The sequence below is a fragment of the Hoplias malabaricus genome, chromosome Y, assembly GCF_029633855.1.
Source record: "Hoplias malabaricus isolate fHopMal1 chromosome Y, fHopMal1.hap1, whole genome shotgun sequence".
Lineage (NCBI taxonomy): Eukaryota > Metazoa > Chordata > Actinopteri > Characiformes > Erythrinidae > Hoplias > Hoplias malabaricus.
In genome coordinates, this window is record NC_089820.1 from 43,121,885 (window position 1) to 43,145,952 (window position 24,068).

Genomic DNA, 24,068 nt, shown 5'->3' on the forward strand with positions numbered 1-24,068 from the left:
TAAGGGCTTCTTTTGTACCAACATAATTTTAAAGAATGCATAAACAATAATTTATATGTTGTTTACATATATAATGAAAGGTATTTCGCAGAAAAAATGATCTAAAGCCTTGAAATTGACTTCCTTCATTTCTCCAGTATGTGCAGGTCTATAAATATGCAATTAGCTCTTACGTCTCCACCCACCCCCCCACCATTCGTCTGTAGCTTACTCAGGACATATTTCCTAGGTTTATGACATAAAAAACCTGGCCTGTCTAAATCCATCCGTTTGAATTGGAACACAGTTCAAAGCAAAAAGGCAAAGCCATAGCTATGGCCTTCTTATTTATTGCATGATGTCTTCTAGTAGTATATTAAAATATACTTAAAATACTAGTGGCTTAACATCTCACAATACCAATTAAAAGTTTCATAATGACTTACCCAGAGTTTGTTAAAATTATAATTTAAAATATTTTAAATAACAATGAAAAGAAATAGCTCCGGTTTCCTCCCACAGTCCAAAAACACAAGTTGCAGGTGGATTGGCGACTCGAAAGTGTCTGTAGGTGTGAGTGTGTGAGTGAATGTGTGTGTGTGTGTTGCCCTGTGAAGGACTGGCATCCCCTCCAGGGTGTATTCCCGCCTTGCGTCCGATGATTCCAGGTAGGCTCTGGACCCCCCGCGACCCTAAATTGGATAAGCGGTTACAGATAATGGATGGATGGATGGATGAAAAGAAATAATCTCATGACGTAAAATCTATGAGATACTAAGTAGACGCAAAGTACTCTCAATTAGAACAAAACATAAGAAAAATACATTTTTAAAAATCTACACAAAATCATATTTATTCTCCAGCTGAGCATGGCAAATGAATAAATGTCATTCAATATATATATACAAGAGTACAAATATAATACTAGTAATGAGCAGCATGAATTATTAAAAAATTACAGCAGACAAGTCAGTTTAATTCTGTGTGTGTGTATACATACGTGTGCTGTGTGTGTGATAAATATTTTGAAACTAATGTCAGCATATCAGTTAAAATATATGAAATAAATAAATAAATAAATAATTTTCTCCAGGGATTCTTACACTTGCTACGAAACAACCATACTACTGACACCTAGATGTGTCAGGGATTCTTTACCAAAATTATATGCGAAGTTTACATGGGTTATTCAATTATAATATTATACTGTAGTACGTCTGTTATTAATGGTATTATTATTGCAAGTGCTGTAATATTGTGTAGCGTAGACCCCAATTTTTTTTTATTTGTTGTCTCTGTGTCTGTGTAACAGCTAATTTTTGTGATGTTGATGATGTAATGGACTCTATTAGTCAGTCTTCTAACCAAAATTATTGCTTTCACCTGGACATAATCACCAGCTTTACATTAACAGTGTAGGTTGTAGTCGACTATATATACTTGAGTTGGTGATATCACAAAAATAATAAATAGGCTGTTTTTTTTTTGCTTGCATATATCAACTCAGGAGCGAAAAGTATGTTCTGAAACTTTACATACAATATAAAACTCCTATTCCTAAAATCTGGTTCCATGTTATTTATATCACAATCAACCATATGCCATTCCTTTAGACTTCTGTGCCTGTTTGGCAGGGACACAGTGACACCTGTTTTTTTGGAGTGTTGCACTTCAGTGGAAGGCAAAATGTTGTGTGACCAAGCCAGAAGCAAGCAAGTTAAAATCAGAAAATGAAAGAAATCACTTGTTTCACCTTTAAGTCTAAATTCATCACATACACTAAAAGCACTGCCAAGATACAACATTGGACACAGACGTGTTGAAGATGATGAAAGACTTTTTGTCACACAAGCAATAGTCTAATATAGTTAAAAAAAAAACATTTGGCGCACCATTTCTTATTATATGCACTACACTAAATATCCAAATGTTTGTGGACAACCCTTGCATTCTACATCACCTATTGATCACACCTCAATTGAGAATACACTGTAGGATAGCCTTAGAACAGCACCAATAGAATAGGAAGCTCTGGAGCAGTGCAATTCAAACATTAGCCTAATGCTATGTGTGGGCTAATGGGGTATAAGCCTCCCACATTGGTTCTCAAGTGTGACAGATATCCATCCAATACCTTTGGGAGGATTTGGAACAAACCAGTTTTCTTGTGTCTGCAAAAACATCATCAGAATTTGCTGGTAATGCAGGAACAAATAGGAAAAAACCTATCCACGAATACCCTCCATTTAAGAAGAGTAGATGATTAGGTGTCTTCAAAACATTTGGCCATATAATGTATATCTATAAAAAGCCAGTTCTTTTTCATGCTGATAGTTTCCCTTTTGTCATTTATGGTACATTTTTACAGGGAAGATTTGTGATTGTGCAAGCCCTGTATATGTTAGAGGATGTTTGTTACAGTTTCTGTAAAAAGATGGTGTTAAGTGCCCTCTTTGATACGGATATGAACAAAGAGAGAGGATGGAGGGATGCTGGTGCCATCTTTTGAAAGGAGGTGTATATGGCGATATCCTGAAACAGAAAACAGACCAAAACATGTTATTCTTCATTTTTTCTAATAAAAAAAAAATACTTCTTGTTTTTCTTCATCATTTGACCACAGCAGCTACCTTTATATTGCATAAACATTTCATAATGAATCAGTAAAAATGGGCCAAAATGATCTGAACATTTTGGATATAATACTTCTGTCAACAATACTTCTAGGGGTGTATTTTAAGGATGCAAATTACTTCCAGTTCTGACAGTGAGATCCCAAAAGGGTAATTAAATCAATGTATTGGTTCCAGTCAAATCTGAATTGAACATTGAGTATGTGCTGATTTTAGTCTCAGTACCTTGCTGTATGCAGGAGAAAGGCAAGGTGTACTGTCCTATAAAGTCATTTTTCGAAGTTTTGTCATGGTCCTCCACTACGAAGCGCACCAGAGCAAGTTCAGGAACATGGACGGTAAATGTCAAAGTTTCGTGCCACATGGGGTTAAATCCTGTACAGGGGAAACAATGTTTTTTTTTAAGCTTGAAATTAATTAAAGGACCCATATACTTTTTCATCCTCTAGTGAAATTTTTGTGATTTTTATACATTTTCATAACAATGGTAAAATATTGCATATGCTTTGCTCCATATCTCTTAGGATTGTTTGGATTGTCTGCTGTTTTTTTTTTTTGCCTCATTTTAAAAGGAGTTCTGGCTAAACATTCTTTGATTTCTTAAGTTTTTAATAGACTTGATAACATGGCCTCTGTCATTGTAAAACACATTGTTTTGTAGGTTAGGGAAAATCTGTCATATGATTTTTGTCAAATTTTTAACTGACCGTTGTTGTCAATGTGACGAGTTTCCTGTTTGACTTGATCCTTTGGGACACCATGGATCTCCACTCGGACTAGAGGGTCCACAATTGAGGCTTCCTTCTGGTTCAGCTTCGGCAGCTGCTGACCACTGATTACCTGATAATTGACAAAGGTGAAGTGTTTAAAATGGATAGTTGATGACTTATTTATGGTACAACAAAAGAGCAGAATGTTTACTGTATATGTAATGTTACAGAAATACATATTATTTTTCTCCAAAATGCTAATCCATACAGTCCGAATCATTAAAAGTTTAATGATTGTAAAGGTAGGGCGGCACGGTGGCGCAGCAGGTAGTGTCGCAGCAGGTAGTGTCGCAGTCACACAGCTCCAGGGGCCTGGAGGTTGTGGGTTCAATTCCCACTCCGGGTGACTGTCTGTGAGGAGTTAGTGTGTTCTCCCCGTGTCTGCGTGGGTTTCCTCCGGGTGCTCCGGTTTCCTCCCACAGTCCAAAAAACAGGTGGATTGGCGACTCGAAGGTGAATGTGTCTGTGTTGCCCTGTGAAGGACTGGCGTCCCCTCCAGGGTGTATTCCCGCCTTGCGCCCGATGATTCCAGGTAGGCTCTGGACCCTCCGCGACCCTAAATTGGATAAGCGGTTACAGATAATGGATGGATGATTGTAAAGGTATTGTTTTCATCAGCAGATAAAATCATGTAAAAGCTGCCTATCATATTGGTGCAGATTTAAAATGATTTATTTATTTGATATGATATATTTATTATATTATTAATAATATAAAAACATTTATGTACATATACTGAGTTTATAATATACATCAACATGCATCAGTAAGTCTCATATACAAAACACACAAAACATTACACAGGATTACTACATACACAAGCACAAATAAACACCTTATACTATCACATTCATACAAACACACACGAAAAAACACACGTTAATGATTTGCATTTAGTCACGGAATTATTAGTGAAGTCAAGTATCACTTTATTGGGTAGACCTCAATCCAGGGAATGCAGATACACTGCTCCACAGTCCAGTGCTTGTGGTCCATTATACACTTCTAGCCAACACTTGGCATTGATCTCAGGCCCATGTCCAGCTGCATTAGTGAGTCTCATACTATTGGCAATGCTTTTTCTTTGGAGATTATATTTGTTGTTGTTACCTTTACAGTGAGATTTACAGGCCGGTATCCATCTCGAATCTCAGGATGATCTGGATCAAAACGTTCTTCCAAGCTTCGCATAAACACCGGCTTCAGCACATAACCACAGCGACCATTCTGAGCAAACAGCCCATCGTTCAGGTCCATCTCTGTACCAGCCGTCTGGAAGTTCAGAGCCACTGAGAGAGAGAAAAGGTAGAATGACAAGGGAGAGAGAGAGAGAGAGAGAGAGAGAGAGAGAGAGAGAGAGAGAGAGAGAGAGAGAAAGAGAGAGAGAGAGAGAGAGAGAAAGAGAGAGAGAGAGAGAGAGAGAGAGAGAGAGAGAAAGAGAGAGAAGAGAGAGAGAGAGAGAGAGAGAGAGAGAGAGAGAGAGAGCACATTTAAAAAATTTAAAGCCAGAGGCTCACATTTTGAAACAGAATCAGAAACTGAGAGACACTCACCGATTTGGCACCCTGCATTCCACATTTCTTGTGGGTTAAAGTTGGAGGAGTCTGTTCTAATGCCATTGGGGTAAATACGGGTGAGCTGCCGGGCATTATGATGAACAAAATCTGCTCCTATCCAGCAACAAAAAGGGTGATGGGTGGTATTTACTAACACCAAATCATTATGCACTACAGATTAAACTGACATTAAACTACAATAATTAGATAGTGCATATGTTCAGCCTATAACTACTGGTGCTTTTTTCACTGCATGGTACCTAATCTACTTGACTCGGCTCTACTTTTGGCGTTTGGCAAATTTGGTACTTGGTACCTGATACTTTTTAATGGTCCGATTGTGGTTCTAAGTGAGCTGAGAGGGGACTCCCAAACAGCCAATGCTGATTGGCCATAGAGACTTGTCAATCATGACAAAATGCAGACATTCAGCTTAAACTAGCCGTTTGAAAAATATCCAAGCTACAGGAGATCACATTTGTTTTAATCTGACTATAAAGAGGGGAAATGGTGCAACATGTAATGGAAAAACTCTTCTGATCTGTCTGAACTGCAAAGCTGTGCTGAGTCCCTAAAAAACATAAATAACCAATGAATACACGATGAATAAACTGCTGTTTGTGGATTCCAAAGCTTGCGGCTCCCGTTAGAGATGGTGTTTTGCAATGTCACTGCCTAGCCAAGTAAGAACACAACTATTATGATTTGTAATAGTGAGCATGGTTTTATACTGATTTTATACATGCTTTCCCCATATAGGTAACACACTCAGTGAATCATAAACTGGTTCATTAAGGGACATTCAAGAAAGCAATATAGGCAATAAGTTCATATTGAGAAAGCTGCTTTGTGCCACCATCTGGTTGCACTAAGCACTATACCAAATAAAAATTTATTTCATTCTTCATGTGAGTTGTACTTGACTGAAAATAAAATGTAAAAAAAATAATCACACCAATGTCTGCACATTTAGGTAACAGTGTTTTATGAAATTTGGAACTACCAGTGGGTCCTACCATTTTGGATTTATAGAAATATACTTAGTAGTCTATAGTATGTTAGGTTGTAGAATAAGAAATCACATGGATTTTGTGGGGCTTTACCTGCTTCCTTCATGTGCTTTTTGGCTTTGGACTCAGTAAAGGAGGAAATCTCATAGAACTTGGAGTGGACGCGTGAATGCTTAAAGCTGTTGAAATGGACACTCTTGCAGTACACCACACAGTCCGACAGCTCTTTAGACAAACGCTGCTTTGATTTCTGAACACACACAGACATATGCTGTACATTAGGGAGGTAAACAACAAGTATTTGAATGGGTTAGTGAGTGGAGGTTAAAGAAAGCTGTTTCTATAAAAGTGGCCAGTGAGTGGACGAAGAAGGCTGGGTTTCTAATTATGTGTAAAGAACTGGAAGTAAGTGATTTTTTTCTAATTAGGTTTTATAGTGAAATAATGGTGGTGTTTTTAATCCAACATCCAACAGATGGACCTTGTCTAATAGAGGCATTTATGTTTGCTTGCATGATATCTATAGCTGTTATCAGTCCAACTGTGTCAGAAGGTGTGTTCCAGCAGGTCGCTCATCCACACACACACTCAGGTGTGTGTCCAGTGAAGCTTTACTATCCAAGGCTCAAAGCCAGAGGCACTACACAGCTGCTGCTCTAAATGAAAACTGATCTCACTCTTGACTTAAATTGAAGCCAGATAAACAGCTATCAAACACACACACACACACACACACACACACACACACACACACACACTGACACATATCCATCGAACTCACTGGGTCTCCACCTGCTGGGTTTACCTCACAGACCTTCCATGGAATGTGATACTCTACTTGTGCGTCTTAAGTGGGAACTTGTCTCATTACACTCTGTGCTCAAAGGTTTGTAGACACCTCTAATATTTAGTGTTATCAGCCACTTGAATGTGGACCCATATCTTGTATAATCTTCATAGAAAAACATGAATTGAAACTGGATCCTCTGGAGAGGCTGCACATGAGCATAAGGTTACCATGTCCAATGCAATTTATCAGCTAGAGAGTTATAAAGGCATCCAGCAATGTGCAGTGGAGCAGTGAAACTTTGTTCTCTGGAGTGATGAAGCTACAACTTGACCTCACTTATGCTTTTGAGGCTATGTTAAGTCACATCTAGTGTTATGCCTTCCCAGAAGTACAGAAGTTATTACAGCAATAAAGTAAAACAATTAAATAAATAAAAATGTAAAAATACCTATTTATACCCCTCCACTCGGAAGAAGTGTTTGCCAAGTAATTATCTACAGTTTGTGGCCCTGGATGAAAATTAAGCTTGTGAAACACTTGGTGAAGGACATGCTGATAAGGATATAAAGTTTTACATTTTTTGCAGAGCTGAAAGGCTGTTTAGTTCCATATTCATTTATGTTTGTTACTGTGAATAAACAACTAGAAGGCCAAATTGCTCCTGCCCCCAGTGTCCTTCCTCCTTATGGCTATTGCAGAAAATAAAGACAGAAAACAGAAAGCTTCTGGACATTCGTGATTCAGAAACGGCAGGGCATTAAGAAGTTACAATATCCCTTCTGCAATTAGGCAGAGTTCAAATGAGCACGTTTCCCAGTCAATCAAATACATTCACTTCTCACAGAGAGGAAGAAGAGAGGGAAGTGTGATGTTCTCGATCTAATCTCTCTTTCTCTCTGTTACTCTCTCTCTCTCACCCTGTCAGTCTCTCTTGCTCTCTCTACCTCCCTTGCCCTCTCACTGCCTCTAATATCTCCATCTCAATCTAGTGCTGTATCTCTCTCTCTCTGTGTCTCTGTCTGCACACACAACACCATCAACGTATCCCTCTCTCCTTTTGTCTTCTCGCATGTGTCTATTTTTTGCCTCGCTCTCAACACATCCATGTTTTATTAGTTGTTAATCCGTCCCCTTCCACTTGCCACTTCAGACATTTCAAGGCAGAGTTAAAAGGGTTGATATACTGCTTTTTTTATTTATTTGATATATTTAAATATGTTTTTATATACATTTGTGTGTATTAATTTTTAATTTTACTTTACTGTTTTCCAACTTCTGGATCACAAACTACAGACCAACTCATCCAAAATATATTAGATGGGGCTCCATTACTCCAGAGGAAAGAGTTACACTGCACTATGGCATTAAATCTAGTGATTTTAAACTTTGTGCTCTATAATGTCACATTTCAATTCATGTGTTTTTTCTGTAGATTATACAATTTGGTTGTGCACAATGTAAAATCTGTGTCCACAAATACTGCACCACAACTTAAGTAGCTGAAATGACTAGTTTTAGTGAATGTTTCCGTACATGTACATGTATGTGGTGTTTGAAACCCAAACCTATGGAATTTAACACACAGGAAGAGTGTGTGTGTCAGGTTATGTAAGGATAATGTGAGACACAGGGAGGGTGATTTAACTGCACATTGAACACACGCTCATGCACAGATTGTGACAATAGCTTATAAAATCTGTTAGACTTGCAGAGGGCCACAATTGTATTTTCAAAAATTCAGCATAATTCAGTGGTTGAAATGTAAATAAATAATGTAAAGTGCATGGGAGTTAGAGAAAGAGAGAAGGAGTGTGGGAGATAGAGTATGAAGAGAGTGCAAGAGATAGCATTCTACCTTTGGTCTGCGGCGGATCATGTCGTTGTGAAGGTTTTCTTCATCTATTTCAGTAGAATCTTCTTCGTCACTAATCTCCGCTGCCAGAGAGTCCTCCACAACTCCATTCAGGGCCCCCTCCAGACCCCCAATTTTTTTCCCTTTCAGCAGGATCTTACCCTTCAGATCCTATGCAAATAAACACACACACACACACACACACAAATGTATCTGGACTGCCTACCAACACATAACCAGTGAAACATGACAACCTAGTTAATGTTTTGTGGTGTGCAGACATCAGAGAACTTGGGATAAAATTAGACATTTTGATATTGTGCTGCTTTGTATGTATAGTGCAGAAATTTTGGGACTGTATCTCTAAGCACGGCCCTGGACGATGAGAACAGAAAATAAAGAGCACAATTATTAATTGAAATTTAAAGGAGCAGGTGCTGAACAGTGCTGTTTTGTTTGATCCTTGTGGTATTTTGACCAAAGCATTTTATCACCAAAACATAAACAAATTATTACAAGTAAATAATGGGTCTAAATGTGACTGTATACATTTATTAATTTTGCCTACTTATCCTTGTACAAATTAGTTTATGCTACATACAGCAAATCTTCCACATAATAGTGTCCATGCTTAAAATAGACTTAGTAAATAATATCTTTACATTTTGGTAATTTTTTTATTCATATATGTTGAGATTTATAGTGGAAACAACAACATAACACTAACATTTTAGTGTCTCTGGACCAAATCTTCTATTTGCATGAAAGAAAGAACCTCTGTTAATTCGCGTGTGTGAATATTTCCTAGTTTAAATCTCTATTTAACAGATTTACATAAATGTAATTTGCCTGTCTATCGAGCATGTAAATTAGCCTCCAGCTAACCAAGAATATATACAGTAGCTCTTCCTGTAAAATATGTTAATAAGAAGAGAATAAATATAAGGGACATCATCTTTCAATCAAAAATTCAAAGTCACAATAATTATTATTTTTATGATATATTGAGTAATAATGTAATAGTAATTTAAATATGAATATTAAGACAAACGAAAGTTATGTATTGTCCAATATTGTTAATAAATAATATGTATGTAGGAAAAAACATAATAATATGCTAAATACTAATAAATATAGTATAGACACCAGGTCATAATTAAAAAGGTTATCTCTTTGGGAGCTGATCACAACTTTTTACTATAAGTCATGAGGAATGACAAATAAAACAATAATTTCATTCTTGATATTAATTTTATTATATAATGTATATAGAAAATGCTGTAGGTTTAGCCACGTTATATAAGATGATGTTCTAGAATGATCTCAGCATAAAGTGCTTGTGTGTGTATAATATTGTGTGAGTTAATAATTCATGTGTGTGTGTTAATGTATCATGAATGCAGATCATATGGCTGAAGCTCAGCCAATGCAGAGAGAAAGTGATCAGGATTGTGAAGGGCCTCAACACTACAGGGGGCTGTGTGTGTGTGTTACCAGTCTTGGGGTCAAAAGGGATTCCATTACATCATCAATTACTGCTACTCTGTTTAGGTTTACAGTGTACAGTGTGATTAGGAAAAAAACTCAAATTTTTTTACAAATTTATTTTCACTCTAATATTCATTAATTTTCTGTAGCTGTTTATCCAGTTCAGGGTCGCAGTGGGTCCGGGGCCTACGCTGAATAACTGGGTGCAAGGCGAGATCACGCCAGTCCTTCACAGGGCGACACACACTCACACACTTATGGACATTTTTGAGTCACCAATCCACCTGCCAACGTGTGTTTTAGGACTCTGGGAGGAACCTGGAGCACCCAGAGGAAACCCATGCCGACACAGGGAGAACACTCAAAACTCCTCACAGACAGTCACGCGGAACGGGACTCGAACCCACAACCTCCCTGGAGCTATGTGACTATGACACTACCTGCTGCGCCACAAGGATTCAAAAAGATTCATATTGGATTCAGAGGGAATTCGATTCTCAATACAAGACCCTAATTACAGGGTCATGATATTTCTGCCAATATCAAAATACAAGATTTACTGTGACTGACCTCAGGTGAGGGCAGACCGTTGCTGACTTTACCCTCCAGAGCATTCCTCAACAGTTTGTCTCCCAGGATGCGAGTGAGGTGTTGGGCCATGGTTTTCTGTTGCTCCACACTGCAGTGGTTCTCTATAGACAGGATCACTGGGTACAGAGACGTCTGCAACAACATTCAAGGGTGAACATATACATGTTGTTTGAGGTTTTATACAATGTAAGCGCAATGTTTGCAGACACACATTATAATGAGTGAGTTTAACGTTTTTAAGGTGCATTGTTGTTGACACATATTTTATAATCTCCCAAGAAAATCATGAAACAAAATGCACTGGAGCAGCTACACTTGAGGGTAATGTAACCATGCTGAATGGCAACTGTCAACTAGAGGAGTATAAAATGTAACTGTGTTCTCTGAAGTGTTCTAATACCAGAACTAATAATCCCAAGTGGGTATCTGACCTCACTAAAACTAAAACTTCAGGGAGCTTAACACCCTCCCAGAAGAGTAGCAGCAGTTAATGCAGCTAAGAGAAATAAACTCCTGATTAATAACCCTTAGTAGGTTTCCACAAACGTTTAGCATTATACTGTATGTTAGTGTGTTTGTGTGTGAATGTGTGTGTGCATGTGTGAATAAGTGATGAAGGGAAAGGATACACCCCACGACACAATCCAGCAGCCAACACACTGCCAAAGAGGGGTCGACCAAGCCATATCACTTTACCATCACACACGCACACACATTCAAAATTTGGTGCCCTGACAAACATCTGAACCTGGCAAAGAGACAGCATGCTGATCATGTGCAGGCATGTGTTCACAAACACACACACACACACACATAATTTATACTGCAGTAAAGAAAGAGTTTAAGAGCAATGAGATCAACTAGAGTCAAAAGATTTAGTGAGTAATGAGAGAGAGAGAGAGAGAGAGAGAGAGAGATAGTTAAGAAACTAAAGCCTGCAGTGTGTGATGTACTTTGAAAGCATAGTTTCCGACCACAGAGACAACATCTTTAAAGAAGATCTTGGAGGTGAAAGTGTGTCCGTGATAAACAATGGGTTCTCCATTTGGACCGTCCCAGCAGTCCACCTCCACACAACGGCAACCTCGCTTTAGAGCCCTGTATCACACACACACACACACACACACACACACACACACACACACACACACACACACACACACACACACACACACAAGCACACACACACACAGAGACAAGGTTAATTAGTAAATTCAGCTACTATAAGCTGCATCCATTGTGAACAATCATTCAATAATATATACAAATTGTTTAAATTCTCTGAAGAAAGGCATGAAATAATAGACAGTTTTGGAACATATGCACATAAGACTAATGACACAATGCCTGATGTAAAATATGAGTTAGAGAGAAATAAACCCCTCGTGTATTGGGCTGTGGAGCAGTGAAACTGTTTTCTGATCCAAATCCATTTACAATGATTTGTGTTCCAAAACTAATTAAACACCATTAGTATCTGACCGCAGTGAAATTCCCATGGTTGCCATGTATTCCTCACCTCAATTTTCCAACATTTAGTTTAAAGCTTTCACAGTAGAGTAAAAGCTGTTACGGCTTTTTCAGAACAAAATAAACTTTCAATGAGCAACTGTCCCCTGTGTATCTTATTGTGTATATGGAAATAAATAAAATGTATATGAACTGTACCGTATGTATGCCTCCACGCTGCTATGTCCTCGTAGTTGGTCGCCCATCAGATAGGTGTTGTGTGAAGAGGAGATGAAGTAGTGGCAGAGTGGTTGGCTCATGTCCTGATAGAGTTTCTGCATGGACGGTTTGAAGATGGAACCATCTGATGATTGGAGGTACATCTGAAATCCGTCGATTGTCATTGCCTGACGTAGCTTAGCTACAGAAGATGAAGTAATACAGTGTAAGATATTGCAGTGTGGTGTGATGGTGTAGTGGAGAACACAGTTGCCATGCACAGAGGTTTAGTGTCCAACTTTCAGGAAGAAACACACTACATCAAAGGTAATATCATTGGAGCTCAGCATACTGATACATGATAAAAATCTATTAGAATGGTTCTGACTTTACACAGCTTTCAAAGTTTAGTCAGCACCCTTGAATCAATAATAATAATAATAACTGTAAAACCATAAAAGATTAAAGGTAGAATAAACATTTTTAGGCAAGTTACAGTAATTTAGTGCTATGATGAAGGATAAACTAATAGATACTAGAACAAACTTTTTTAAACAGATCAAATTATGGCTGGTATTCAGACTTGCTCCAAAGAATTCAAGCTTAAACATAAGAAACTAATGAGGATTAAATAGTTATACAGCTTCCTTAAGTCGTCTAGCTGTATTCTTTTTCGAAAGGGTGTTTTATGTCTGCGTGTTATGTAGGAACCTCTCTGGACAGCTGAGGGGTCATATCTCTATCAGAGGGTGTTTTGTGTCCAAGTGAGAGGGGTAACTGAGATGGTGCTTGTATCTGAAGTTTCGTTTTTGTCTGCAGGTAGGTGTGAGGCCAAGATTATGCTGACTTCAGGTGAGATAGACTCTTATACTCTGGTTATGTACGCCCCTGTACACGAGGATGTTACAACACAATTATAATAATCTTCCTAATCATTTTTTAATGAAATTAACATTATATTTTAATTAGAACATATCTAAATTCTTTTCACAGAAAGATAGGAAACAACAACCTAACAACAGCCCTTGTCCTTGGCAAGCCTAATCCTGCTTACAGTGGCTCATTTAACAAAATTAATTTTAGTCAATGCTTAGATTTTAGATCCAGGAAACTAGCTCAATTACATGAATAAACGGGTATAAACGTATAAACGGGTTTAAAAACATACACTGATTAGAGTTAAGTATATAAGAAAACAATCTTCTACTAATTAAGATGTAAGTGATTCTAAATATTTTGGATCAAATTTATCCAAATCATGCTACAGATTGATTTGCAAGTAATTTGCCATAGTCTGTTCTCCTCTGACAATCAACAAAGAATTTGCCTGTGTTCAATCATTACAATTGTTCTCAGATATAGTTGTTATATTAGTAATTAACTTGTGTCTGTTATGTCTCTCGCGGACTTGAGAACACACCAAACTCCTCACAGACAGTCACCCGGAGTTCTTACTTGAACCCGCAACCTCCAGGTCCCTGGAGCTGTGTGACTACGACACTACTTGCTGCACCACAGTGCCACCCGGTGTTTTGGATGTTAAATCGAATTATTTTAAGCAGACAGAAAGCCAAAATTTTTATGATTATTTATGTATTTATTTAAGAGTATTTTATGTATGTATTTCAGGGTATGTTTTTTTTTCAATCTGCAGGTGAGATGTGTACCTGTATCTGAGGGTTCGTAATGCTCTATTAGCGCCATGGCATGCAGCTGAACTCTCTCCTGCTCTAGCTGACCCTCTCGCAGGAACTCCTCTAAATCACATAGCGAAAGTGTCTGTCCATCGCTGGAATAATCTTGAAAGATCCTGAGCACCTCCTCCCTCTGTGTCAGCATTTTATAGAACAGTACAAACTCATCATCCTCCAGAGTCCCAGACTGAGACTTATCTGCCATCTGAAGAGTCAAAAGAGAGGTCTATATATTACTGCAGGTAATGCTTACAGAAAATAAAACCATAAATAAAACCTGCTATTACTGAGAAGCAAAGATACAGTGTCATTTATAATATATAGCCCAATATAGCTGAGTGCTAACAGCACTGCTAAACATGAGTGAGTGAATTACAAGCTACATGCAGTAGCTACTGACAAGATTCATGTAAACAATTTAACTCACCTAAACATCATTAAGTTAAAGTCCTAAAACTCTGAGTAAGCTGAGCTTAGTATAATGGACTTGTGTTGTCTGGCCACTAGCATTACTTATTCAAGAGCAAGTCAAGTACAGAACATACTGAACAAACATCGCTACAGCTGACATTCCAAAAATGTGAATGACAACAAAATGGGCCATACAAAAGTGTTCTTGATATTCCCAAGTGGTTCCAAGTGTTGGGACCCTATCTTGGAAAAATGTGACAGGCAGACTGACTGTTTATGTTCTCAATCATTCTTTTATTGTCCGTAACTGATTATCCAGTTCAGGGTCGCAGTATGTCCGGAGCCTACCCAGAATCACTGGGTACAAGATGGGAACCAGTTCATGTTCTCTTACAAGCATTTTAAGCTTACAGTATTTTAGTGGCAGGTCCAATATTTGGACACAAAAATGTTAGGGAGAAACTGATGCATAAGTTCCCAAAAAGTGGACAGTTCTCATTTTTGGCTTAAATTATTCAGCTAAACTGAGAACAACTGATTTTTGTAATATCCCCTGCAACCCATCGTAATACATTAAGCACAATAGCAGTATACAGAGTCAAAGTGATGTTAGTGGTTAGCACGTTCGCCTCCCGGCGCTGGGATCTTGGGTTCAAGTCCCATCTGGGTGGAGTTTCCATGTTCACCCCGTGTCTGCGTGGGTTTCCTCCGGGGGCTCTGGTTTCCTCCCACAGTCCAAAAACATGGAGGGTAGGTGAATTGGCTTTTCTAATAACTGTCCTGGTGTATGAGTGTGTATGTGAATGAATATCTGTCTGTATATGTGTGTGAGGGTGTCCTGGGTGAAATCCTAGTGCCCGATTCAGTTCTCCAGGTGGATGGTCGTTCCTGGTCGAGAGTACGCTGTGCGCGTTTGGCTGCCGCTTCTCACCAGTGTGTGTGGATTGAGTGTTCTGAGCGTTCTGAGCAGTGTGGATTGTAAAGCGTCCTTGGGTGTCTAGAAAAGCGCTATGTAAGTGTAAAGATACATACATACTACATTTATAATTATTTTATGGAAATGCTCATGTCACCAGTGGGGTGCTATACCGGTACATTTCCAACCATTCATTAGTTTGGCTTTAAATACCGTTATGTAAGAAAATTCTCAATAAACATATAAATAAGAAACTCTTGCAGCACCCTGAGATTTTGAGACCATGTGTTTTGTTGTTGTTTATTGTATACCGTGAAGAGGCGCAGAGCATGATCCTCATTCATGTCCACGTTCATCATCTTCAGCAGGTCTTTAACCTCCTTAAAGTTCATCCTGCCATCACCGTTCTTATCTGCCTTCTTAAACCAGTCAGTGATCCACCTGGATAGGGCACCATTAAGGAAAAAAAACTTTACACAAATTTCCCCTTCGCTGCAACCACTGGTACTACTTTTCAGAGACAATTTTACAATAGATGTCAGAACACTGTGGTTCACCCTGCACTTGACACTGAGCAAGGTGATCTTGGGCTCAGCTGTTCTTATTTTATTTCATACTTTTCTATAAAGATTATACCAGCTATGTCAGTAATGAGTAAATATTTTATAGGCTGATGACACTAATTTTCAGGGTTGTCTACAAAATGTTTTGGATGTATAGTGTACGTGTGTTTGCTCTGAAGGATACTGGTCAAGTCGCTCCTTTTCATCCATGTTCTCTAGGTTCTCAATGAGTTTCCTCATGCCTCTGACCCATGACTGTGCCTCTTCTGCTGACTCAGCAACTAGATCCAGGTTGCAGCGGCGCCCACGAAACACCACCGTAAAGCAGCGGTCCGGTGGGAACTCGTCTGCGATGCTCAGTAACACTTCGGACTGATGACCCTCTCTTATTGCCTCTACATCACTAATAGAGACTGGTAAAAACAGACACATAGACACACACATAGACACATTCAACAAAAAACTAATGGCTTCACATAGTCTAATATTACACTAAACCTATGGGCAATATGACAAATTTATCAGCTATTTAGTTATTCTGAGGTTTCAAAGTTGAAACAGACCAACCATAGTAGATTTAATAATGCTAAGAATGATCTTGGCTATAATCATGAAAAGTTCACAAAATCACATTGTATATTTATCCCCTATAACAATACAAATGCAAGGACATGTTTGAATATACAGTCTTCTCAAAAGCGATACTTTATAAAAGTTGTCTAAAAATGGCTAAAAAACATATTTAATGGTAGATTAAAGGAGTAGAATAATGGGTTATAAACCCATTAAAAAACAAAGAAAAACAACATAGAGTAATTTGTTTAAAAATTACTCAGGAAATATTATAGAAACTGAACTGGGAACACAAATAAAAGCCAAGAGTTTAAACAACTGATACAGGCAGAGTGAAAACTAATATGCTATTTAAAATACCTGGTTATTAGTGATGGCTAATTCATATATATATCAGCATAATTGTACTGCTCTGATTTTCCAGTGGAACATTCTAGATCTGATTTGATTATATAACCTTCCTGAGGTACCTGTTCAGAACCTCTTTTCCAGAAAGGTGTCTATTTAAAGCAGCTGTATTTTCAGCTTTAAAACCTGAGTTTATGGAGTAAATGGCTCATACTGAGGGTATTTTTCCACGGCCAACGGAGCTTACAGGTGGAGTGAGCGTTGCCAGTTTTTTTGCTCTGGTACCAGATGGTAGTGCCGTCATCCTGCAGGCGAAAATAGCGCTGCTTTTTCCAGGTTCTGGATTTTACTTTTCGCATCACAGAGCCCACCTGCATCGACTGCAGGTTAGCATCTGCCTGAATACCTGTGAGGAGGACAGACAGGGGGACAGTTGAGGAAGGGTCAGACAACAGGTAATACACCTGACCCACATTCTGATATCTTCAAGTGATCCCTGACCCTAACCCTGACTCCCACCCTGACCCTGGACAGAGTGAAATATCCACCTCCCTGTCTCTCATGTTCAGGAAATTAATCCTGTGTTTTGCTGCTTGAGCTTCTCTCTCCTTCCACTGTTTCTCTACTATGCTAATCACTTAAAATAGCTTATATTTTACATTTATAACTTATAATTAAGTAGTTTTATTACTGTGCCTTTAAGACTGATACATATAAACAAGTCCTATTCTGATTGGTTGCCTTTTTTAAATTTTTGCCTCAATCAAAAAGCAGTCCAGGCTTGAACATTGTTAACTTGTTGGAATTCACATAATTCAGAATAACAGTAGCTTACTTTATACATATACAGACAGCACTGACAGTGGAGACGACAGTTTATTTTGAAACTTTGACACTTAATATGCAATATTGATAGAAATATGAATAAGCATCTAATCTTTGTTTGAGTCAAAATGTAGTCAGCCAAACAAGATAAAAGCAAAGAAATCTTCTTTTCCAAAATTTAGCAAACTAACTGATCAAATTGGATGCTCTGGAGCATCTGCACATGAGTGCAAGTTCACAAGGCTCAATGGCAAGTTTTGGCAAGAGGTGTATAAAAGTTCTATTCAGTACATTTAGATTAATTGGGAGTAGTGTTTTTGATTCAGAGCCAATTATCCAAAATCAATACGTGAATTTATTAATGCTAAGGTCAGCTGCTAACAACTCCTCACAGAAATGTTCCTATCAATAGAACGTTTTTTAAGAATTGTCAGGGCTGTTACTGCTGCAATAGAGACATATAGTTGATCATTTTAAATATTGCTTCTAGTGCAATTAAAAAACGTTACTCGTTTGTTAATAACCACTGCCAAAATCGACCACTTTCTAAAATAGGTAAAATGTAATTTAAAATCAAAGGGCATATGAGCATCTAAACAGCTTTTATTCAGACATTGTGGAAGAAATAAACCAATAGCAGAGAATGACCATAAAGTCCTGTTCTCAGTAAAGTTAGACTTACCATAAACTGCATGTTTGAAGCATCATATTACTGAGAAATTATCAGACTGGGCTACGATTACATATATTTAAATACAGCTGTACAGAATGTTACCCAACATTACTACAGTGCTAACATTAATCAAAAGCCCTTTGAGCTAGACAGTGGTATCGCCAGCAGATAAATTTTAGAATACATAACTTCTGGAAAGAGGTGTGATAATTTTGCATATTCATACATATAATTTCCTCCAGCTTTCCTGTTTATCTGCAATTTGCCTCCCAAATGAAGCAGACAAAAAATTTCCTTGCTTTTCCAAAGCAACGGTATCCTGCTTTAGACAATGAAAAATGACTATGTACAATGAATAAATTGTAGAATATGGAATAAATGAACATACTGAGGGATGAATGAAAGCTGATGAAAATATTATACTTACGGAGGAAACTTGGGGTAATAATTTGCTCCTGTGTCATATTCCAGGAATCTGCCACAATGAAAAATACAAATTAAATAGGGAATGATATTTAAGAAAACCAGTGTATTCATATACACTGAAAATTCTGAGAATAAAGTTTGCCCATGTGGGATTAAATATCAAGGGGGAAAAATCTAAAGTAAATAAAATATAGAAGGAGTTAAAAAAAAAAGAAACCAAAATGAAAAAATGAAACTGTGGCATTCGCATTGACTATGTTTTTAGACTGTTTATAGAAACTGAGAGCTTTGAGAATAAAGAGGGTATGGGCAGAGATTATCAGTGTCTATACAAAGACATGCTAGGTTTCAGGACTCAGTCAGGCACACTGGTCTGTATTGTGCCCAGTTGAGCTGCTCTTTGTGCCTTTAAATAAAAAAATGCACCATCAGCTACAGACCTTAGAAAGCCTTCAACATCCAGCTGCATCAACCACGGTGGACAAGAACAACTACGGCTTTAGAAATACAAATATTTTCCGGTTTGGTGTAAATTTTCATTCTGTGGCCAGGACTTTATTTTTATAATTATAATATTATTCATATTTTTGTTAATATATTTTAATTAAAGAAAAGATAAACAGATCTCTAAGTGGAAAATGTTTAAAATGTTGCTGCTGAATAAAGTATTATTCACCAGATTTTGAACATATAGCCATGACATTAAATGTGACAGCATTATTTTATATAGCTAAAAATGCATGATGCGTTTAAAAGTAAGACTCCAGGGCATTTCGCACAATAACATATATTATTTTTTAGCATTTTTTCCCAAATATTTTACATTAACTGTAGCCTTACGTGGAATTGTTCACACCTAAGCTAACTAGTGCACCATGTAGGGAGTAGGGAGCGTCTTGAGATTCAGATCAAAGGGGTTGCTATGGAGATGAGTCTCCAGACAGCTCGGGCGCTTCTCTCGTTATCTTAAATTCGGATTTATGTTTACATTTAAAAACGTGGTTAGGTATCGCTCGGGGCACGAACGGGGAGGGTAGCAGCGGCAAAACTCTTTAATGGTTCGTGATTTAACTGTCTCCGCCGTTACTAAGGCAACGGTTTTCCTGTCATTCACTAACGGTCCAAAACACATTTTGCTGAGACACTGCACTTTATCTAAACATTAAATAAATGTAAATGTATAAATAACGACACAATACTTCCCTCTAATACGTGAACAGGCGTCCTGAATCTCTAAAAAATAATTTGTCATAATAATCAATGTAATATGAAACAGCTGTTGAACCCTCAGAAAAATATTTGCTTGTATAGATGACATTACATAGTAATGTAGTATGCCCCCCCCCTCAAAAAAAAAGATTTACAAATAAAACAGACTGAAGTGAGGTTTTAAATGTAAAGTGAATAAATTAGTTTATTGACTTTACTGACATCTGAAGAGAGACTAAATACAGCGATTCTGCAGTCTGGGTCAGTCATTTCATTGTGCTGAAAAGCAGCAGCATCGTATTTTGTCTCCATTTTCTTTTCTTCGTAAGTGCTTAGTAAGTGCTTGGTAACAGCTTCATGTACTTTCAGACCCACATTGTTGTTCTTCTCACAGTGGAAGGATGGACATAAGCAGTTGTGGATTTGTTGTTAATAAGTTGTTATTTATATTTACATATCATTGGGTTTAGGAGACAGTGATTCCCGTTTTTCAAGGAAATCAGCTCGTCCAAAGTTCAGTCTGAAGGGTTGAGTTCACTTTCTTCAAGGATTTCCAAATACAGAGATTCTGGAGGGTGGGTCACAATACACCACTAGTGTTAACGTAACACTGAGAGTGTTAAATTATTACACGAACAGTGTTAATTTAACACTAATAGTGTTGATTTAACACTGGTGAATTTACTGTGCAGGCATTTCATTTTACTGAAAAGCACCAGCATCGTATTTGGTCTTCACTCTCTTTTCTTGGTAAGTGCTTCTCAGCAGCTCCACGTCCTTTCAGACCCACACTGTTGTTCTTCTGACAGTGGAACGATGGAAGCGGTTGTGGATTTGTTCATATAAGGAACGAGAGTGGTACCCGATGTTCCCCTCGCTCTTAGACATGAAAGCTTCACGTGTTTATCTGATGGGGAAATTTCGGTGCGACTCACATGTTACAGTAACCATGCGTGTTAGGAATTCCTATCTCTTAGTCATTTTGTCCGTTTTTGAAAAGTATTTTCCTTTGACTTTCACTTACATAATTAAGTAGAATATCCATTCTAAAGTAATTAACTTGCTTTTAACGTCTGTATGTATGAAATGTGTCAATTTGCTATTTATTCCAAGCAATACAATGCAATATAAAGAAATAAGGTGTACCAAAGTAATATCAGCCTTCATGAACTCCACCTCGATCAGAAAGGGGGGAAGTAATCATGGGTAAAAGGGCACACAAGCTCTTGACCTAATGTGAGACTCACCGTCCAGATGGTCCTGAAGAACGGTCAGCAGTGTTCGACGTCCGCGCACTTTTCGGTGAGCGGCTTCACACACACACACACACACACACACACGCCTCTAACAAACCGGGTGCTAGTGTTCTTTACCCACCCATATTCTGTCGGGCCACGCGCCCCAATTGGACAGCAATTCATACTCTCCAACAATCCACACACCTGAGCGTTTTGAAGCGTTAATCCCCGCCCCTTCTGCGCTGGGATTGGCCAGTAACACTTGCTTTTAATTCGACAATATACCTGTATTAAACAACTGAATTGTTTTTTTTTCCCTTCTTACCTTAAACGAACTGTGTGATAAATCCTCAGTCAATAATTTGACTGGGAAAGGAAAAAATCACGTACATGGAATTTTAGACCCCAACTGCCTAAGTTTAAATAATCCATCCCTTGTGTTTCTTGACTATTTTTTTTTTTTAAATAAAATTAGTTTCATTTTTTAATACTCTGCAAATGTTACCACAAAATGACGGGGTATACAGGGTCACTTTGTAGTTCTACAATTACAGACTATAGTCCACCTGTTTCTCTGCATACTTTATCCTCATTTCATCCTGCTCTTCAATGTTTAGGACCCCCAAAGAACCCCAAGAGAAGCAAGTATGATTTGGGTGATGGATCATTCTCAGTGCTGCTGTGTCTGATCCACGCTGTTTCATCACAACACAATTAGCACTCCACCACCACACCAGTGTCACTGCAGCACTGGGAATGATCCACCACCCAAATCATACTTGCTCTGTGGTGGTCCTGACCATTGGAGAGCAGGGTGAAATAGGAATAGGAAAGTACACAAACAGGAGGAGCACATTATTTTTATATCTTAACCATTTTATTACTCTGACATTTTGAACACTGTGTATCTTATCAGACTGTTGTCAGTTTGATATAAAGATAAAAACAAACACACTTTCCTCTTCCTCCTCACAGATCTTACTCACACTTTTCACCTACTATTTATCATCCATCTCTCCATCCCTGCAGAAAAATGAGCAAGATATTACATAGGAGCTCAGGGCCCCAGAGAGATGTTTTTTACTGAATGGGGTCTTTCCTGAAACTCAAGGAAGATGTTGGACACCGATGGGAGATATAGGGCACAGTGTGAGGGACTCCTACACTTTCACATCGTTCTCCACTGGGTCACGATTCAGCAGCTCACCCACTTTAGATCCCAAACAAAGAGGGTCATACTTTTCCATCGCACCTTTCATGAGCTCGAGGTATCTCAGGTTTCACTGACAGACAAGTCACAGGGCTGTGTTGAAGGGTCCATAATCATAGAAAAAAGGACTGTGCTAATGTGTAAAAGGATGTGAAAGTTTATTTTTACTCTCTTAAACTTTCACATCGTTTTACACTGCTGGTTTTGAATCCATCAAGTTTGGGACATTAAAACAACGTATACATTAATACGATAAACATATGTAACAGAAAAAATATTCCTTGTATGTACATATAAAAGTATTTTCTAATTACTCTGTACTGTTTTTATCTGCCGATTTTTGCTAGTGCTAATGGAGAACAAATAAAATGTTAGATTTGGTTACTATCACCACCACTGAAAAAAAAGGAGGAATGGAGGAATTTTAACAAATCTTTGGAATTCCTCTTTAGATTGCTGTCCTTGCCTGGCCCTTTTTCACACCCACTCTCCTGGAGCATTTGAGGAGGCAGGAGGTGCAGTCTGTGCTGATGTAGGGTCTCTTCCCCTCTGTCTCCATCCGATCAGGTTTCTATTCATTAATAAAACACAGCAGAGCTCTGCTTCCGAGCTCCATTTACACACACACACACACACACAGGGCTGCAGCCATCATTACACTGGGGGTCCCTTTAGCGTTTTACACACACACACAAACCACTTTCCATTACGAGCAGCACCTTGGTGAAACTCTCACGCAGTTGGCCACTAAGTGTCCAATCATATTTGTTACACAACATGGTTCTCCAATCAGCTGTCAGTGTTTCACATTTTAATTACATCATCACACTTAATGCTTGTTTTTAATCAACAATACTACCATCAGCTTTCTGATACAATCATAGGTGGGTAATAACCATTCATTCATTCATTGTCTGTACACATTCATCACAGTCAGGGTCACGTGGGTCCGGAGCATACCCAGAATCACTGGGCCCAAGACAGGAATACACACTGGAGGAGGCACCAATCCATCACAGAGCACCACACACACACACACACCTATGGACACTCTTGAGTCACCAATCCACCTACCAACGTGTGTTTTTGAACCATGGGAGGAAACCCACACTGATAAGGGGAGAACTCCTCACAGTCACCTGGAGCGGGGCTCGAACCCACAATCCCAGGTTCACAGGGCTGTGTGACAGTGACACTACCTGTTGCACCCCTGTGCTGCACATGTGTACTACTAAACTAAAAATAAGTGGTATCATATTTGCAATAATAATAATTATTATTATTAAAAATATGCACAATTTATAGAGCAACTTTCCCATACCCAAGGAAATATACCCAAGTATAACAACAAAGTACACTTATTTAAAAAGTAGTGTGTGCTACTTGTAAAATCAGGACACATTTCTCTGATGTAGAGGAAAAGATATTACCCAATGTGGAGCAGCTCTTAAAAAGTGAGCGTGGTGCCACATTAACAGGAAATTTAGACTAACCTTGAGTGAGCACGTGAGTATTAGTAAAACTGAATGTGAGTGAGTTGAAGTCTATTTCAATGAGGTGCTCTGCATCTTACACAAATAACACAATATTTGAGAATTAAAATAGGAATAGCTCAACTCTATTATGGTACTGATATTATGCAACA

At 38.3% G+C, this 24,068-nt stretch overlaps 1 protein-coding gene across 1 annotated transcript; it reads right to left on the reverse strand.

The window, feature by feature from the left end:
* Positions 1 to 855: 855 nt before the first annotated feature.
* LOC136678017 (1-phosphatidylinositol 4,5-bisphosphate phosphodiesterase delta-4-like) lies at positions 856 to 18,804 on the reverse strand. Its single transcript, XM_066655771.1, has 15 exons — positions 18,768 to 18,804; positions 17,090 to 17,248; positions 16,106 to 16,334; positions 15,670 to 15,799; positions 14,005 to 14,236; positions 12,338 to 12,539; positions 11,623 to 11,767; positions 10,649 to 10,801; positions 8,594 to 8,761; positions 6,042 to 6,198; positions 4,936 to 5,052; positions 4,493 to 4,671; positions 3,320 to 3,452; positions 2,838 to 2,987; positions 856 to 2,511 (listed from the first exon to the last, which is right to left on the reverse strand). The coding sequence occupies exons 1-15, from the start codon at positions 18,802 to 18,804 to the stop codon at positions 2,420 to 2,422; spliced, it is 2,283 nt and encodes a 760-aa protein (XP_066511868.1). The 3' UTR covers positions 856 to 2,419.
* Between the last annotated feature and the right edge of the window lie 5,264 nt (positions 18,805 to 24,068).

Coding starts and splice junctions, on each gene's coding strand:
- LOC136678017 (XM_066655771.1), bottom strand. CDS start 18,804: ATGACACAGGAGCAAATTATTACCCCAAGTTTCCTCC. Junction 12,540..14,004: donor TTACGAACCCTCAGATACAG/GTACACATCTCA, acceptor CATCTTCTGTAG/CTAAGCTACGTCAGGCAATG. Junction 4,672..4,935: donor GAATGCAGGGTGCCAAATCG/GTGAGTGTCTCT, acceptor TCTCTCTCTCAG/TGGCTCTGAACTTCCAGACG.